The sequence below is a fragment of the Onychomys torridus genome, chromosome 6 (genome assembly GCF_903995425.1).
Source record: "Onychomys torridus chromosome 6, mOncTor1.1, whole genome shotgun sequence".
NCBI lineage: Eukaryota > Metazoa > Chordata > Mammalia > Rodentia > Cricetidae > Onychomys > Onychomys torridus.
This window is the reverse complement of record NC_050448.1, coordinates 12577697-12594876: the sequence shown is the minus strand read 5'-3', so window position 1 is coordinate 12594876 and position 17180 is coordinate 12577697. Positions and strand designations below refer to the sequence as shown.

Sequence of the window (17180 nt, the reverse complement as noted above, 5' to 3'; positions counted from 1 at the left end):
GGCCACCCAGTCATCTCGGCCATATGACCCTTTAATCCATTGAGTCATCTTGCAGGTTTGTGAAGCTAATTCTTTTAACCAGAACAGACAATTAACCAGAAAAGGCTGCTATGTTAAGACTGTACCCTAACATAATTTTTGAAAAATAGGAATGTATGTGGGACAGAACATTTCTTCTTTCTATATGCAATGTATTAGGTATGCCTGTCTCCAATTACACTGAGTCCCTGGAGGCTCAGAACTTTCCATGGCCCTTTTGTCTCTATGACAATGCGCCTGGTGGCTTCAGAGGAAACACAGGTGACAGGGGGTGCAGGTGCCAGGCAATGTTGGGGAGAACTGTTGATTGCAGAATCACATAGGTACTTCATGAGCACCTGTGCCTGAGTGCTCCGCTCTGCCCAGCCTGACTGCCTGAGCCCCCACCTCTCTAGGAAACCTCTAGAGGTCCTGCTGCTCTGAAGGAACCAGAGCTCCTGGTGGCTGTGGTGTAGGCAGGGAGTCGGGAACTCCCTCTGGGACTCCATTCCCGATGATGCTTAAGCTTCCCGAGTTCTAGAAGGGCACGACTCTGGCAAGAAGCATCCACTCTGGCAGCGCCAGCCTCATGCAGCCCTTCAGCATCCCGGTCCAAATCACACTGCAGGGTGGTCGGAGGCACCAGGGGAGGTAAGTCCCAATCTGAATTTCCCATTCATGTGCATCCTGCCAAACAAGCTGTGTGCACTACTGGAGGGCATGCTGAGGGAGGCTTGGTAGGTGCTTTGAGGAGGCCAGCTTGCAATGCCTCCCAGGCACCTGCAAACTACACTCTCTTATTTCCCAACCCTCCCACCACCTACCACCTAACCGCACCCCACCTCACCTTTGCCTGTTGTTTTGAGACAGGATTTTGTAGACCTGGCTGGCCTCAAGTTCTCTATACAGTTAAGAATGATCTTCCTGCCTCCACTTCTCCAGTGCTGGGATTCTAGGTGTGGACCAATGTATCTGGGTGCAGAGGTCACACAGGTGGTGTGGTCTTGGGATCCCAACACTCAGGCAGTGCTCAGCAAATACCTTTCGTGTGAAGAAATGACCAGCCTTTGGTCCCATTGGTGAAGTCTCGATAGTCCAGACCAAGGCTCGGGTTCCAGCTCCCCACCTAGGCAGCTGTAAGATTCTGAGTCTCTGTCACTTCTTACCTTGAAATAGTGACACTTAATCTATGTGTGCCCTAGCCCCGGGGTACACTCTCCTTGAACTCTCTAAACTAAGTAAGTCTGTATATCCTATGGACATGAGCTTTTTTATATTATTGTTTTGGGTATTGTTTGTTTTTGAGACAGGGTCCCATGTAGATCAGGTTGACTACAAATGTGCCATGTCACCGAGGGTGACCTTGAACTCTTTATCTTCCTGCCTCCACCTCCGAAGTGCGCAGATTGTAGATGGGCACCACTCAGCTATGCTATATAAAGGAAGAAGTGAAAAGGATTATCTTAGGACCCCCATATCCCCAAGGGTATGCAAAACAGGAGAGTTATGAGCTTAAGGGAAGTGGCACTCCCATGCCTGTCCCAGAGCTGGGACAGGAGAGTCAGAAATGGGCGGAGGAGAGGAGATCAGTGCCCAGGGCTTTCTGAGTAACGAGATATTAAAGATGTGCTGGCATATTCTTGGGAGGGGTACATCTTGAAGTCACACTCTCCCACCACAGGAAGCTTGGATGGTTTGTTAATGGGGGCTGGGCACCAGCTCACCAGTTTTAACTACCCTCCTGGGTGTGAAGGAGAAGAAGGAGGGGGTTGGACGGGTTGGGGATGGGATTCAGGCAGGTAGGAGGGTCAGCCCACAGAGCAGACCACTCTCCTAGCTATGAACTAATGTGTTTATGAGCCATTACAGTGAGTCTCTGCATGGCAGGAAACTGAGCGGCAACCAGGCCAGCAAGTGAAAGTTAAGACACTGCTCTTGAAGGTCTGTCCCCATGCTGCTCATGACACGGATGACAGTCGAGTCTACCCCTAACACACTGAAGACAGACAGTCCAGTCTATCCCCCACACACCTGCACCTCACTTTCATTCCTGATACACAGAATTGGGGGGAGCTTTTTGCTCCCACCCTGAACTTGGTGGTGGCTTTTATTCAACCTCATTTGCTGTTTAAAAAAAAGTTGCTAAGCAGTTTTGTAATTAAAAACAAACACCTACAAGGGTGAGAGCAAAGACCAAAGCCTCTTTTTCAACAGAAACACATTTCAGGAAGGTGCTAGTAGAATATGCCCCATGCCCAGAGTCACAAATGCATGGGAATCCTCACCAGGTGAATTGTGACATGTGGCTGAGCTATAGAGAGTTTCTAAGGAACAGTTCTCACACAGTTCAGATGTCAAAGGACAAGGCTGCTGGCTTCTGTCCCCGTCACACCCAGAAAAGCCATGCAGCTAGCAAGCTAGCCTGCTCATGTGCTTGACAACTCAGTTTCCTCAGGCTGAGAAGGTGCGGGGGGGGGGTGGGGGGGGTGGGGGGTGGTGGTGGGGGGTGGGGGGGTGGGGTGGTGGTGGGGTGGGGTGGGGGTGGGGGGTGGGGGGTGGGGGGGGGGGGGTGGCGTGCGGTTCTGTGCTCAGGACTGTTGGGAATGTCACCCTCTTCAGGGGGACAGGGCAGGGAGGACTGGGCAGGGAGGGCAGGGTGGGGAGGACAGGGCAGGGAGGACAGTGCAACAGAGAATAGTTGTTGATGTCCCCAGGACAAAAGATAATTAAAATGTTATCGACTCATCTCGCTGACAAGAGAGCAAATGAGATCATTCCTAATCACTCTGAGATCCTGGGATGAAAAGTGCCTGTACATACCACGGAGTTCATCAAAGACAGGGCTGTTACAGTCTCAGCAACTGAAGACAAGCTAATAATGTTCAACTCTGAGGATGCAGGCCGGAACTGTACATCTCATCCGATTGATGGACTGTTAAATCATCAGTAGAGAGCTTACAGAGAATTGTAATGACATGGAAATTAAGCGAGAAATACAATATTTAAAAAAAAAAACACCCCAAACTATTTAATGTGATCACATTTGTTTAAAACCATATAAAGACAGGACTAATCAGGAAGGGAACTGTACTTAAAATGGTAAACTTGAGGAGCTGGAGAGATGGTGTAGTAGTTAGCACTGGCTACTTTTCCAGAGGACCAGGTTTCGTTCCCAGCACCCACACAGTGGCTTGCAGCCCTCTGAAACTCCAGGGGATCCAGTGTCCTCTTCTGGCCTCCAGGGACACCAGGCATGAATGTGATGCACAAAACACATGAAGGTAAAACATTATACATATAAAAATAATTTTTTAATGACAGACTTGGGACTGGAGAGATGATAGTACAGTGGCTAACATTGCCCACTGCTCTTGCAAAGGGCCAAGGTTCAGTTCCTATCCCACATTAGGCAGCTCATAATCACCTGTAAGTCCAGCTACAATGGGATCCAATGCCTCTGTGCCTCTGTGCGCATTTCACTTATGTACACACACACACACACACACACACTTGGAGCCCAGAAGAGAGTGTCAGATCCCTCACAACTGGAATTACAGGCAGTTGTAAACTTTCTAACATGGGGCTGAGAACAAACTCATGTCCTCTGCAAGGGAGCTATACCCACTCTTAACAACTGAGCAGCCTGTCTCTCTAGCCCCTTAGCTTGCTTTTTGTGACATTTTGATCGATACCTTTCTGTATGTCAGTGGTTTAGATTTGTAGGAAAAGTATAACAATATTATCTTCTTACCCCCAACCCTCCCTCTCTCCACCTCTTATACCAGCTCTAGTGTAAACAAGGCAAGCCTTCAATTCACTATGTAGCCAATGATGAAACTTGACCTTCTAATCCTCGGGCCTCCAGCCCCTAACTGCTGGAATTGCAGGCGTGGGCACTTGCTTGCCTTCTTCTGTTTCCTTTAACCTAGGCTTTTAAAATCTGTTACTTCTGTTCCCACAGCCGTCTGTACTGCACTCGGGACGTTTTGTAGAGCCAGCAGAGCCTTGGTTAGCATTGATCTTTTCAGGTGTATCTAATCGGCATTTAGGTCTGATCCCTGAGTTTGTTCGTCCTGCCTCATCACTCTGTCCTCATTTTTGAGGCAGGGTTTTGCTGTGGCTGAACGATATAGCCCAGGTTGGTATCACGATCACAGAAAGTGGGCTGGGGATCTGGATCAGTATGTGAGAGCTTTTTCTATGCAAGCATGAGGACCTGAGTTCCAATCCCAGGAGCCCATGGGAAAAGCTGGCTGTGGTCACACGTCTGTCTGTAACCCTGGTGTTGTGAGAGGTGGAAGAATCAGGAGGATTGCTGGTCGTGCTGGTTGCCAGCCTGGTTCTAGGCGTGTGACAGACCCTGTCTCCAATAAATAAGGTGGGGAGTGATAGAGCAGGATGCCAGATGTCCTCCTCAGGCCTCACAATGACTTCTCACAGAATCAGGGCAATGCTCCTGCCCCTCAAGAGTTGGCTTACAGGCATGAGGCATCATACTTCACAGGTTTCACCTTGCCTAACTTTTTCATTTCTAGAAAGTCTTCCTGGATATTTTATTCTTTCTCTCTGTCTTTGTCTCTGTCTCTGTCTCTGTCTCTGTCTCTGTCTCTCTCTCTCTGTGTGTGTGTGTGTGTGTGTGTGTGTGTGTGTGTGTGTGTGTGTGTGTATACCCATGTAAGTGTTCTCCAGAGGCCAGAAAAGGATATCAGACCCTGGTGGAGCAGGTGTTCTTGCACTGCCAGCCCCCCAATCATGACACTGAGACTTATTAATTATGAATGCTTAGCCTTAGTTTAGACCTGTTTCTAGCTAGCTCTTTTTTTTTTTTTTTTTGACTTAACCCATTTCTATTAATCTATGTGCTGCTCCAAAGCTCATTTACCTCATCTATGAACTGTCCATCCTGCTTTCCTGCTTCTTCTTTGTCTGTCTGTCTGTCTGGTTCCTAGCTGACTGACTGGCTCCCTTTCTCTCTCTGCCCACCAGCCTTGCCTATCCCTCTACTGCCTAGGTATTGGACATTCACCTTTTTATTAGACCAATCAGGTGCCTTAGGCAGGCAACGTGAAACACCAACATATCTTTACATAGCTAAACATATGCAGCATAAACAAATGCAATACATATTTACATAGTTAAACAAATATTCTATTTCACAATACTCTGAACACCCTGGACCTGGAGTTACAGGCTTTTGTGAGTGGCCAGTGTGAGTGCTGGGAGCCAAACTTAGGTCCTCCTAAGCAGTCCATGCTACTGACCTCAAAGCCATCTCTCCAGCCCACTATTTGGATTTTTAAAATCCTATCAGCTTAGTCATATCTTAGATGGTCTTATTTTTTGATATGTTAATCTTCTATTTCTTTAAATATCATGTATGTATATTTTATATTTTTCAAAACACCTGAAAGAAAATTTTTTTGGTGTGGATCTGATTCTTTTATTCTGGTTGTTTGTTTTGCAACCAAAGGCCCTTGTTTCTTTGTTCTGTGTTCTGTGGTGTGTGAGCATGTACATGCAGTCTTTAGAAGTCTGAAGTGTTTTCCAGAACAAGGCTGGAACAGACTCTTCTTTTAGATCCTTGTTGGCTTTTCTGGGTGTCAGAGGGAACAGTGTTAAACTGACTTCTTAGTTTGAGGTCCTTGAATTTGGGGTAGTGTTGAGTCCAAGTACAAACTCCATTGATGTGCTGGCTCAAGTTTATAATCCTAGCACTTGGGAGGCTGAGGTAGAAGGATCACGAGTTCAAAGCCAGCCTAGTAACAGAGGAAGACCCTGTCTCAAGCAATTAATCAACCAACCACACAAGCAAACACAGAGTCAGAACACTGAATGCCAAGTCCCTGAGGATTGCCACAAGGTTCTAACATTCCACTTTACTTAGTTGGTTTATCTGAAGTATGAAATGCTGGTTCTCTCGGATTTTTGTTATGTATTTCCTCTTCTTAAAATTCACATGCTAGCAAAACACTAATCAGATTTCAAAGCCAGCATTCCTAAGCACCCTCCCCCACTACAGGCACAGCAGAAGTGGCCTGCACAGGGCTCTCTACCAGACGGCCTGGAACCCAACACTTCCCTGCCAGCTCCAAGCCTAACTCCAGACTTGGAGAACCCCCAAGGACAGGAACATTACTTTCCAGTCTTTAATTTCACTCTCAACATAAGACAGGCCCCAAAGTAAATGTTTACTTACCTTCTCTTTAAGATAGGGTCTCAAATAGCCAGGTTGACTTCTAACTCACTACTGTACAGCCACGGCTGGCCTTGAACTCTAGATTCCCCTGCCTCCACTCACAGGTGTTGAGCTTACCTGTGAGCACCTCTCTCGGCCATGTCTAAGAATCCATTCATTCATTATTTCTTTCACCCTTCCTTCTTTCCTTTCTCCTCCTCTTCCTCTTCCTCTTCCTCTTTCTCCTCCTCCTCCTCCTCCTCCTCCTCCTCCTCCTCCTTCTTCTTCTTTAAATAAAACACAGTCTTGCCCAGGCCGGCCTCAAACTCATCGTCTTCCTGCCTCAGCTTCTTGGGGGCAGGTTCTACAAGGCCACATGCTCAGGCTAGGGTTCCCCTTTTCATATATATATATATATATCCCTTGTGGTTTTCTCTTGAAGCTTTAGTCAACACTGACTGCGTGCTCAGTTGGAGTAGCTTGGCAGTTTGCCACACAGCTGAAGCAGAAGCCCATTACTTCTACAGTCATAAGATATGGTATGTTGATTGCAGATGGTACTCTAGTTCCTATCTACCTGATGTCCTCTGTGTGTACTGCATAAACTATCCTCTCTAAAGAGAATCTACATGCAAATTTCAATGACTTTCCATTATTACTCTATCTACGAAGTCACTTTCTTACAGTGGAGCTCTGTGACTGTTAATTTCCCACAAATACTTGGTATAAAGTGGGCAGAAATAGACAAGATGGCATGTCTGGCCCAGGATGATCAGAATCTATTTTCCTGCAGCTTGCCAAGCACCGCAGACAGGGCTGGGCAGATGGCTCAGTGGGTACAGTACTTCCTCTGGAAGCACAAGGACCCATGCTTGATCGCTTAGAACATGCACAAAAAAGCCAGACACTGGCAGAGGCCAAGGCAGGAGGATCTCTGGGCTTGCTGGCTGGTTGGCCTAGCTTAACTGAGGAGCCACAGCCTCAGGGCCCATTGAGAAACCATACTCTCTCTCCATACTGCCTGGAAGGCAAAGTGGAGGGGGCTGGAATGATGGTGCAGTGGGCAAAGCACTTGCTGTGTAAGCATGAGGATTTGAGTTCACCCCCTACCCCAGCCCACAGAATGGCTAGCTTCAGTGGTCCATGCCTGTAATCCCAGAGCTGTAATCCTAGTGCTTTTATAGTGAAATGGGTGGCAGAGACAGGGGACTCTCCAGAGGCTCCTAGCCTGGCATATGTAGTGGTTAAAAAAGAATGAAAGAGACACTCTCCTCTGATCCCACATGGACATTAGTACCAAAATGGTCTCTCTCTGTCTCTGTCGGTCTCTCTCTCATATACACAGTAAGAGAGAGAGACAGAGAGAGACAGAGACACACACAGAGAGAGACAGAGAGAGAGAATTAAAAATTCCCTAGCAGGGCTGGCAAAATCACTCAGTGGGAAAGGGTGCTTAACAGCATACCTGGTAACCTGCGTTCAGCTCCTAGAGGAAAAGGAAAGACATGGGTGTAGCAAGTTGTCCTCTGACCTCCACATAAGAGCCATAGTGTGTGTGTGCACGAAACCCTCATTACACAAAATGAATAAATGCAAAAAACCAACCAACAAACAGAAACAACAAAACCAAACCATCTCAAGCAAGTCTTGCTGGGACCCACAGTGGCATTAGCCATGGAGACACTGGCACTCTTCTCAGCACTGGCTGCTGGAACAACCCAGGCTCTCCACTGTCACAGTCTGCAGTGCCAGGGGAGAGAAGGCAGAGGAAGAAGCAAGGGGATGGGGTCAAGTATGGCATACACTTTTGGAAAGCAAAGCAGAACCAAAAACAACTGGCAAGTCCTTCCATGGGACTTTTGCTTGGCTCAAAACTTCATAAGCTTTCTCCGCAGACTGGCGGGGCCTGAGTTTTCACACTTGGAGCTGCATTTCTTTGGCTTATGATTTCCTGAAGCCTCTTAAGTTGGAAATGAATGGCTGCTGACCTTGGGAAGTGGAGGAGCCTCGGCAATGGGAGGCCAGACCACAGGGAAGCCAGCACGGTTTGGCCAGCTGTCCAAAGGCAGGAACATAGATCTTGTGATGTTCTCAAAAGGCAGCAATAAGCATTTAATGAGAACCATCATGATTTTTAAAGTGTTAGCAAACAATACCACACTAGGAAAAAATTGACAGAAAAAGCTGATCAGGTGCAGTCTGTGGCTGCCACCGTGTGTGACCGCAATTGCCTTCACCACTCAGCAGACATCCCTGTGAATGGATGCATCTCAGCTCCTGGGACAGGAGAGAGAAAGGGAGGGAAGGGTAGAGAGGAGTGTGGGTTTGTTTGAAGATGGAGGGATGGTGTGGGGAGGGACCTTGAACTTGTGAGCAGTGGACCAGACCAAGGGCATGCTGTCTCATTCAGGTAATGGGGGGGGGGCAACAACAAGAGCAACCTCTGTCCCAGGTCATCGCTCATCCTAAATATGGCTCTGCAGTTGTGCTTTCCATGCAGAGTTCATGAGAATGTGGAGAAGTCACATGAGAAAGGCCACAGAATTCACTGAAAGACAAGCAGGCCCAGAAAATGCATCGCAAGTGACCAATGGCAGCCATACACAGGCCCCTCTATTCTAGTCATGGATTCGATGGCTCTCCTGAGGTGCCCCCAGGCTCAACAGTCCCCAGTCTTGTTACAGTCTCTCCCTCCCTCCTCCCTCCCTCCCTCCCTCCCTCCCTCCCTCCCTCTCTCCCTCCCTCCCTTCTTCCTTTAAAAAAGGAACTCAAAGTTCTTATGTGTATGTGTGTGTGTTCACCTGGTTGTCTGTATGCACACCTATCATGCAGATGTCTGTGAAGTCCAAAAGAGGGTGTTGGATTCCCTGACACAAGTAGGAGGCCGTTGTGAGCCACCTGATGTGAGTTTGGGGAGTCCAACACTGTCCCCTGCAAGAGCATAGGCACTCTTAACTGCCTACCAGTCCCCTCCTCCTTTTTAAAAAACAGGGTTCCATGTAGCCCAGGTTGGCCTGAAACTCACTATGAAGCCAAGGTTGACCTTGGACTCCTGATCCTCCTGCCTCTACTTCCTGAGTGCTGGAGTCATAGACATCACCATTATGTTCTCTGTAGGGAGAAGAACTAAGATAACTACACTTTCCATTTTAAAGGAGTGAGTTTATTACGCATGTTGCAAAGAAAAGTCAAAGAACAAATAGCAAGCAACAGGTAGATGGAAAAACATCCAACCAGCAGCTCATGACATCCAGCAGAGAGGACAGAGGAAGCCCTGCCCAAAGCTACATGCTGGGAGCTGAGACTGGGAGAGTTGCAGGCCTGAACTGCTCTCTCCACCCTCTCCCAGCATCTGGTTCCCATTGCAGGCATTTTTATGTCATGGGACAAACAACAGTGACCTCCTTCAGCCTCTCTCAGGGATGCAGTGCATTTTCCTATGTATGTGGTATACATGTGTGGGCATGTTTGCACATGTGTGGGTGCATGTGTGTGGAGGCACTAGATTGATGTCCTGAATCATTCTAGATGGACTCTTTCATAGTATACACTGAGGCAGGGTCACTCAGTCAAACCCAGAGCTTACTGATATGGCTACTCCTATGGGCAGCTTGCTCTGAGATCACCATCACCCCCGCCCCCCACCAGGCTAGAATTATAGGCAACTGTAATGATTACCCAGAATTCACTTGGGATCTGGGAATGGGAACTTGAGTTTTCTAACTCTTTAACCACTACCATTTTCCCAAGCCCCAAGCTGTGCACTGCTTTTTACATTCCTACCTGTCTGCCATTGTCCCTTCTATGGGACTAGGGAGCATATCTCCTTTCTATCGGACTTAGAGACCAGCCTGATCCAGGACAAGAAGTCTTGGAGTGTACTTGACAAAAAAATACTGGAGTTTTGGAGAAGGGAGCCATCCTTGCTCCCAGAGTCCACTTTCAACGAGCTTAAACAACACACAATATAATGTAAATTACTCCTCACCTAGCTTTTCATATCTTAAAAATATTTGACAATATATCATATTGGCTTATTTTGATGGCACCTGTTCCCAGCTCTGAGCATGGGATCTGGGGTGTTGCAGGAAGCTGCCTATATCTGTTAGTGAGGCAGATTCAGGATTGCCACCTGATAAATGCCTGAGCTCTCTTAAGCTCACACAGCATCCTTCTGGCTTCCTCCAAAGGACAGCACTTCCAGCCTCAGGCAAAAGTGATGGAGAGCCGCTGAAGGTGCATCCAAAGCTTCCATCAAGTGCTGGAGAGGACCGTGCCACCCTGCTGGGCATTGCCATGATGGCTTCCTCTGTGCTGATGTTCTTCCTGTTGGGGACCACCATGCTGAAGCCTTTCATGCTCAGGTGAGACACAGGCCAAGACCCAGAGCTCCCAGATGGGTCCAGCCCAGCACTGGAGTCCATTCTCCTGAGCACACCCTGGGGCTTACCTGTCTAAGCTGGAGACAGAGGAGGGTGGAGGAGGTATGAAATATTCCTTAACACATTGACAGTCCACATGTGTTTCTGCAAACAGTCTCATTGCCAGTTGAGACCAGCATGGTTGGTAGCACAAAAGCATCCTGCTAGGAGATGCCAGCCCAGCTTTCTCTCTGGTATCACCACCAGGAGAAACCCCTCTCTGCTCCTGCTCAGCCAGGTAACTCACTGGCATCTCACATCTGTTTGCTCCCTAACTACAGTGGCTGCTAGGATGCTCAGAGCCCAGTTCATTCTTGTAACCATGAGGGATTATGTGACCTTCGAGTTAGACATTTGTAGCTCTTCCTCAGAGTTCCTTCTAGCTCTCTCCTTCTTCTGTTAGTCATTTTCTCTCACCTTAAAAAAAACACATATGACTGCATGGCACATGTCTATGTGAGCTGAAGAAATGGATGTTCACATACACATCTGCATATATGGGCAAATTCAGAGAGAGGAGAGAGAGAGAGAGAGAGAGAGAGAGAGAGAGAGAGAGAGAGAGAGAGAGAGAACCAGCTAGCCACATTAAGAAACAACTTTGAGGAATCAGTTCTCTCTCTCAACCATATGGGTCCAAGGGATTAGACTCATGTTTCAGGCTTCCTGGCAGATACCTTTCCCCTCTGAGCCATTTTTGAGAGCCTCAGAAGTTTAGACTTTTGTTTTGAATCACGTATGTGTGTGTGTGTTGGTGTGTGCCCTTGGAGGCCAGAGGTGTCAGGTCTCCTGTAGCTGGAGTTACAGGGAGTTTTGAGCTGACTGATGAGTACTGAGACTAATCAGTCCTCTGCAAGAGGAGTCTATGATCTAACAGCTGCTTGTTTAAACACGTGATGTATCAGGGAGGTGGTTGCAGGAGATCTGCTATAAGCTGAGGGCAATCTGTGACTTATATTTGTTTTACTTTCTAAATATTTCTGGAAATTGCTTAATGGGAGCTGTGAAGACATTGCCTGAGCAGCCAGTGGTGGTCATTTCTGCCTCACCTTATCATTCTTCAGCATCTGAGGGATTGGTCCCTTAACAACAACAGTTCAGATTTCTAGGGTGACTCACTCACCCCTTTCTCTCAACCCCGAATCTTTTAGTCAAAGGGACAGAGAATTGCAGATCAAGCCAGCAAAACCCCAGCACAAATGGGAGACACTTGAGAAGTTCCACCCTTAGCAGAGGAATTATTGCAACTGATGCCTGATGCAGGAGGGAGTCAGTTTCCTCGGGGACTCCACCCCTGGGAGATTACGCATGCTTCACCAGATGGACCCACACTCTGTGCATACAGATGAGTGGCCTCTGTGGATTAAACCAGCAAACACATGGAGCTTGGAGGGAAAAGCGGTAGAGGGAATGGGAAGAGCAAAGGGTGTTGGCTTTGATCAAACACATGTGCATGGATGAAATTCTCAGACAGTAAAAGAAGGGATGCATGGCAAAGGGACACAGAGCTACCAAAATAACAACATCATTTTCAAGCTCTAAATACCCTTCGTTGTACTTTAAGTGTTCTGGCTTGGCTCTTGTGCCTAGGGTATCACTCTCTATTGCAGTGCTCTGAGGTCCCTGAGAGATAGCCAGACCACAATCAGCACTTGGGAATCAGGGGACAGCTGGCTCTAAGGCAGTACCTTAGGATGCTGAGTTTAAATAGATAGGCAGAAAAACAAGCCAGAACTAAAGCTCAGAAAGAATTTTTGTTTTCAAATTTAAAATGTGCTTATTAGTGCTTATTAGACTCCTGTCTAATAGTGTGTGTGCATGTGTGTGCCACGCTCATGTCTGATTGTGTGTGTGTGTGTGTGTGTGTGTGTGTGTGTGTGTGTGTGTACACCACACTCATGTCTGAAGGCCACTGTGAGGAGTTAGTTCTACCACATGGGGTCTGCGGATTGCACTGAGGTGGTCAGGCTTCATGTGGCAAACGCCTTTACTGTCTCACTGGCACAAGTAAGTACTTTTTCATTTCTGTAATTTTTCAGTTGCTTGACATTTTTCTTAGGCTACTTCTAAGTGTTTTATTTATTTTTTTTCAGGTTTGCAGTCACTTTGACATATCCAGAGCATCTGTATAGTTCTCTATCACTGCTGTAGTGGAGCACTGTGCACTTGGCTTAACAGTTGGTAGTTCACACCTCTTGAGTTCAGAATTCTGACCTAGTTTTCCGATTGGTATCAGCTGGACTGAATTCTCTTCTAGGTGCTTGAGGAGTCTAGAGACTGCCCGGACTACTTGGCTTGTATGGTCTGAGGTCCTCCACCTCCTAGCCTGCCTCCTATTATCCACCCCAACATTTTGCCGTGGCCTCTGCTGGCACACACACCCATCTCCAAGCCTTCCACTAGTTCTAGAGGCAAACAATTGTGGCTGATATTGAGAGTGTAGGGAAGCACTGGCTCTGTACAGGGCTTTTTTTAACTGCTTTAAAAGTAAGTGGGGATGAAAGGGATCTGCCCACTGTGCCATGTGTAGGAGGGCTCGTGGGGAGCAGAGTCCACACATAGTCTGTTAGCCATTTTTCTCACCAAACACGCGATGAGAAACAACTCAAGAAAGTGTCTATTTTGGCTCCCACTTTGAGCGCACAAGCCAGCATGGTGGGGTGGCAGAGGCAACAGGAGCGGTGAGTTAGTCTTTCTCTTTTCATTAAGTGTAGGATCCCGGCCCTCCGGACAGGATCTCAGTTAGGGTGGGTCTTCCCTCTTAATCCAATCTAGAAACTTCCTAAAGACATGCCTAGAGTCTTGTCTTCTTGGTGTCCATATGTTCTAGTTTTCTTTCCATTGCTATGATAAACAACATGACCAAAGGCAACTCAGGGGAGGACAGGGTTTATTTGGATTATGTCGGAGTCTATCATTGAGGGAAGTCAGGGCAGGAACTGAAGACAGGAACCATGAAGGAAATGCTGCTTGCTGCCTTGCTCTCTGGCTCACTTGGTTATTATGCTCAGCTAGTTTTCCTAAAAAGTCCAGACCGATCTGCCTAGGGATGGTGTTACCTGCAGTGGCCTGGGTTCTCCAACATCGATCATCAGTCTGGACAACTTTTCTTTTTTATTTCTTTTTTCTTTTTTTATTTTCTTTTTATTTTTTGAGACAGGGTTTCTCTATGTAGTTTTGCGCCTTTCCTGGAACTCACTCTGTAGTCCAGGCTGGCCTTGAACTCACAGAGATCCTCCAGCCTCTGCCTCCCAAGTGCTGGGATTAAAGGTGTGCGCCACCACTGCTCAGTCTAAGGACAACTTTTCACACCTAATGCTGCCATGCCCGCCTTCCCCCATGGAAGACTCATCCCATAAGCCAAAATAAACTATCTTCCTTGAGTTGCCTTTGGTCATAGAGTTTTATCATAGCAACAGAGGAATAACTAGTACAAGATATTATCTGTACATGACCCAGGGCAAGCTCTTAGTAGTGTTTTCCAAGACAATGTAATTAGGTCCAATGTGATGGAGCTTGTAGCATTTTGCCATCATGACACGCTCCCTGGAGCATGAAGATGAACAGGATGTAGCTTGGCACCCTAAGGAATTCAAGGGCACAAAGTCAGCCTGTCTCCCAGGGGAGATCTCAACACACTTGCTTCTACCTCTGGAAGCAGAGCAGGATGTAGACTCAGCCTCACTACCAGAACCCCTTCCAAAGACCCATTTTCACCAGGAAGCTGGTAGATACATCAAAAAAATATGACATGAGGGATGGTGTGTTGTCCAAGTGTGATTCTTGGTGGCTCAGTATTTAGGGTAATTGTAGCTGAAAGTTATCCTGTGTCTCTCCCATTCTCGTCCCCCAAGTAAACACACAGAGGCTTATATTAATTATAACTGTATGCCCATGGCTCTAGCCTTTTGCTAGCTAGCTCTTATATCTTAAATTAGCCCATAACTATTAACCTATGTATCACCACATGTTCTGTGGCTTTATCTACATCCCATTACATGTTGTTCCTTGAGCAGCTCACTGGTGTCTCCCCCTTGCCTTCTTCCTGTCTCTCTCTTTGAATTTCCTGCCTGGCTCTAAGCTGCCTTGTCATAGGCCAAATGGCTTTATTTATCAACCAATCAGAGAAACACATATTTACAGCATACAGAAAGACACCCCCGCCCCCAATCAGGTAATGGTTCTTAGTTAATTTCTCCTAAAACTTGCATTTTCGTGGGGGGTAGGGGAAGTCAAGATAGGGTTTCACTGTGTAGCCCTGGCTGTCTGGGAACTCACTCTGTAGACCAGTCTGGCCTTAAACTCATAGAGATATGCCTGCCTCTGCCTCCCAAGTGCTGGGATTAAAGGCGTGTGCCACTACCGCCTGGCTGCTTTCAAATTCTTACATCCTTACTTAGGAAGAATACTTTTTTATTTCACAGCTCTAACAGAGAAGAATCAAACTGCACCACCATCCACACACACATTGCAGACGATTGGCTGAACTTCGCCTTCACCTGTGAGAGCAGCTGCCAGGACCAGGGTGGGTATCCCTGTCTGCAGGTGTTCGTCAACCTCACCCACTCAGGCCAGAAAGTGCTTCTTCACTACGACGATGAGGCAGTCAGGACCAACCCCAAGGTAACATGGATTTGCTGTCTAAGAGCTCTCTCGGCTGCCCTTCCATAGTGCCACCTGAGTGGGCACAAGCCATCTGTGGAAAGCCAGTTCCCTTCTAGTGAACGCTTTCTTTTTTGGAGGGTGTGTGTGTCATGTAGCCCAGGATGTTCCCAAACTTGCTATGTAGCCAAGGATGACCTTGCAATTGGAATCATCTAGCTCTACCTCCCAAGTACTGGGATTACCACACCTTGTTATAAGTGGCTGAGGATTGAACAAGGGATTTGTGTATGCTAGGCAAGGACTCTACCAACTGAATATCTTCAAAGTATTCCATCAGGCTAAATGGAGCTGGCAGCAGTCTTGGAAGAGAAATGGGCACACAGAAAGGAGAGATATATTCCAGTTTCCTGGCTCAGTGTGAAGTCCTAAGTGGGCAGTGTCTCCCCATTGTAGTACTGGTTAGAATGAATGAATGCAGTCTTCCTTCAGCCAAGTTGGTAATTCTTGGGGGGGGGGTAGGGTTTAGACAGGGTTTCTCTTGGTAGTCCTGACTATGTTGGAACTCACTCTAGATCAGGCTGGCCTCAAACTCAGAGATCCACCTGCCTCTGCCTCTCAAGTGCTGGGATTAAAGGTATGTGCCACCAGCACCTGGCAGTAATTCTTAAGACATTTAAAGAACTTATAAATTATACACTGGTTCATGTGATTCACAGTTCATAGTTACACTTAACTATGACAGTCTTGTTAGAAGACATGCTATAACAGTGTTGTGGTGATTAAACACTTAATCTAATGATTTCTGGTTTTCTATATTGGATGAAGCCACTTTTAAAGTCACACATTGAAAAGTGTGTGTGTGTGTGTGTGTGTGTAGGTGCCATGGTGTGTGGAGATGTAAGGAAAACTCACAGGCATCAGTTCTCTCCTTCCACTGTGTGATCCTGGGTCTAGAACTCAGGTGGTAAGGCTTGGCAGCAAGCACCGTTGCTCCATGTCTCACAGTCCTGTAGTCCCCTCAGCATGGGAGCCCGATAGCTAAGAGACACAGTCATTTCATTCTAAGCCCTATTGCCAACCCTTCCCTTCCCTCCACATTATGCAAGATGACCATGTCAAATACCATGACCCTCACCATAACATTCGCCTGGAGCCCTTTGTGCTGGCCACTGTTGACAGTGCATTTTTCCTCCTCCAATCTCCAGTGCTTTTATACACCCAAGTGTCACCAAGACAGGGATAATCTGCTTAACACTGCCCGGGACATCAAGGAGTTCTTCGATCACAGAAATGGAACTTTCACTTGCTTCTACAGTCCCGATGGCCAGCTGGGAGTCGTCCTGAGGAAGTCTGGCCCCAAGGTTGTCTTCCATTGCTTGTTTTGGCCTTTGTTGACTTTGCTGGGTGGGGCCCTGATTGTTGGCTTGGTGAGGTTGACACAGCATTTATCTCTTCAGTGTGAGCAGTACAGCATGGTGACGAGAGTTCAGGAAGGAGGCAGAGCACGTTCTGTGGGCAGGCGCAGGTTTCCGCTGTGCAGTACGACGAAGAGCCAGGGAAGGAACAGAGAGCTGAAGAGGCGGCTGCACTTCTCCCATCCCGAGATGCTCCAGCTGACGACTTGAGCACTGCCAGGCATGGCGGAGCCTTGTGAGCCCAGCATTGAGGCTGAGGCAGGAGGATCATGTTCAAAGCCAGCTTGGACTATATACAGATCTTGTCTGAGAACATAGCTGGGGTTACAGCTTCCAGATAGAGCACCTGCCTAGCACACACAAGGTTCTGGATTTGATCCCTAGCACTAAACCAGTGATATCTGCTTACAAACCTGTTGTGTACAGGGCAAAGGCAGGCACCACAGCTTTCCACAGGGGAACCATTCTTCAAATGTTGACTGTTTTCTATTTATTCTAAAAATGTGTACAGTTTCAACAGTCTTTCTTTTCCCAGTCACCTCAGATAAG

At 47.3% G+C, this 17180-nt stretch overlaps 1 protein-coding gene across 1 annotated transcript; it reads left to right on the top strand.

Annotated features, from left to right (window-relative positions):
- The first annotated feature begins 607 nt into the window (after positions 1-607).
- Kcnmb3 (potassium calcium-activated channel subfamily M regulatory beta subunit 3) lies at positions 608-16841 on the top strand. Its single transcript, XM_036190232.1, has 4 exons — positions 608-669; positions 10384-10557; positions 15036-15234; positions 16422-16841. Exons 1-4 carry the CDS (start codon positions 608-610, stop codon positions 16839-16841), a joined length of 855 nt encoding a protein of 284 aa, XP_036046125.1.
- The last annotated feature ends 339 nt before the right edge of the window (positions 16842-17180 follow it).

Excerpts from the sequence above, each read along its gene's own strand:
- Kcnmb3 (XM_036190232.1), top strand. The coding sequence starts at position 608 with ATGCAGCCCTTCAGCATCCCGGTCCAAATCACACTGCAGGGTGGTCGG. Across the intron at positions 670-10,383 it reads GGTCGGAGGCACCAGGGGAG|GACAGCACTTCCAGCCTCAG; the intron begins GTAAGTCCCAAT and ends CTTCCTCCAAAG. Across the intron at positions 15,235-16,421 it reads CAGTCAGGACCAACCCCAAG|TGCTTTTATACACCCAAGTG; the intron begins GTAACATGGATT and ends TCCAATCTCCAG.